The 1,371-nt window shown below is 30.1% G+C and overlaps 1 protein-coding gene across 1 annotated transcript in view; it reads right to left on the bottom strand.

Annotated features, from left to right (window-relative positions):
• Window positions 1-1,136: 1,136 nt before the first annotated feature.
• LOC106475722 (inhibitor of nuclear factor kappa-B kinase subunit beta-like) overlaps window positions 1,137-1,371 on the bottom strand; it is a gene marked incomplete at its 3' end in the record, with an annotated part of 19,835 nt that continues 19,600 nt past the window's right edge. Inside the window, exon 8 of the mRNA XM_013936392.2 lies at window positions 1,137-1,257. Within this exon, the coding sequence (XP_013791846.2) occupies window positions 1,137-1,257 (121 nt within the window). The remainder of the gene's footprint in view (window positions 1,258-1,371) is intronic.

Genomic DNA, 1,371 nt, shown 5'->3' with positions numbered 1-1,371 from the left:
ATACTCACTTATCTACATATATATTATATATACTAGTGTGTGTAATAATACTCACTTATCTACAGATATATTATATATACTAGTGTGTGTAATAATACTTACTTATCTACAGATATATTATATATACTAGTGTGTGCAATAATACTTACTTATCTACAGATATATTATATATACTAGTGTGCAATAATACTTACTTATCTACAGATATATTATATATACTAGTGTGTAATAATACTCACTTATCCACTTGTTTTGGAAAAAAACAAATCTAATGCTTCAGTCACCAACAACATTAAACACATCACAGATCGAATGGCCAATAAGAGTGAAAAGTAAAAACTTGAATTTCCACACACACACAAACATGAGCTAATGGTGTCAAAGGACCGACCCTTCTAATTTACCAGTTCTTTACCATCTTATAACAAATGCAAGTCATTAATATCACTGTTATTAATAGGGAATCCTATAGCTCAGGTCATACATAGCTCCTCTTTATACAAAGACCTTTTCTTGTCATTTCAAATAACTTTTTACTAACTTCATCACAGGTAGCTTGACATTTATTAACATACTGTAATGCAGGAGATTAGTCCAACCCAGCAATGATGATAAATGTTTTCCTTTTATTGCTGGATGGTTGTTAAAAGTTAAATTTGTATTTGTTGTATTTGTTTTGTTGTTGGTCATGAAAAGTTATATATGAATTTCTGATAAGAGAGAAACATGGTAATGATTGTTTTCTTTTTCTGGAATACATGGCACAGACTGGATTATCTTGGACTCAAACATTTTGTTTATCTGAATATAATAGTTATTTATCTACAAACTGTAGAGATGATATATTTTCATTTTCTCTTCATCGGGTTTTTGTTTTTGTGTTGCTAAACTATGAGATCTAGCCAACACTAACGACTGTAAACCTCAAAACTGTTCCTTTTTTAAGAATTAGTTTTCTGACAGACCACCTTATACTATGTGGGCATAGTTTTTTTTATTGTGTAAAGATATGTCTGAGGGGGACATCTTAAAAAAAAATTGGTAAAATAAGCTACTCTATCTAATTCACAAGAATGGTTCTCTATTCAGATTAACACTTCTCTATTAATTCACTAAAAAAGTAAAACAGAAGTTACCTTCTTATCCAGAATATCTTTTAGGATATCAAATGCTTTTCTCCCATTTCTGTGCCCTCTAGTTTGTGGATCCCATTCTAACATTACTTGCAGCCAGTCTTCCAAGTATTTCTGGAAAACCCTAACAGAAAGGAAACAATCATACCAAAACTTATATTTTTAAAGTAAAATGTAAGTCAACTATGTACTTTTGGAAAACCCTAACAGAAAGGAAACAATCATACCAAAACTTATA

The sequence above is a fragment of the Limulus polyphemus genome, unplaced genomic scaffold (genome assembly GCF_000517525.1).
Source record: "Limulus polyphemus unplaced genomic scaffold, Limulus_polyphemus-2.1.2 Scaffold9038, whole genome shotgun sequence".
Lineage (NCBI taxonomy): Eukaryota > Metazoa > Arthropoda > Merostomata > Xiphosura > Limulidae > Limulus > Limulus polyphemus.
This window is presented reverse-complemented; position numbering and strand designations above follow the sequence as displayed.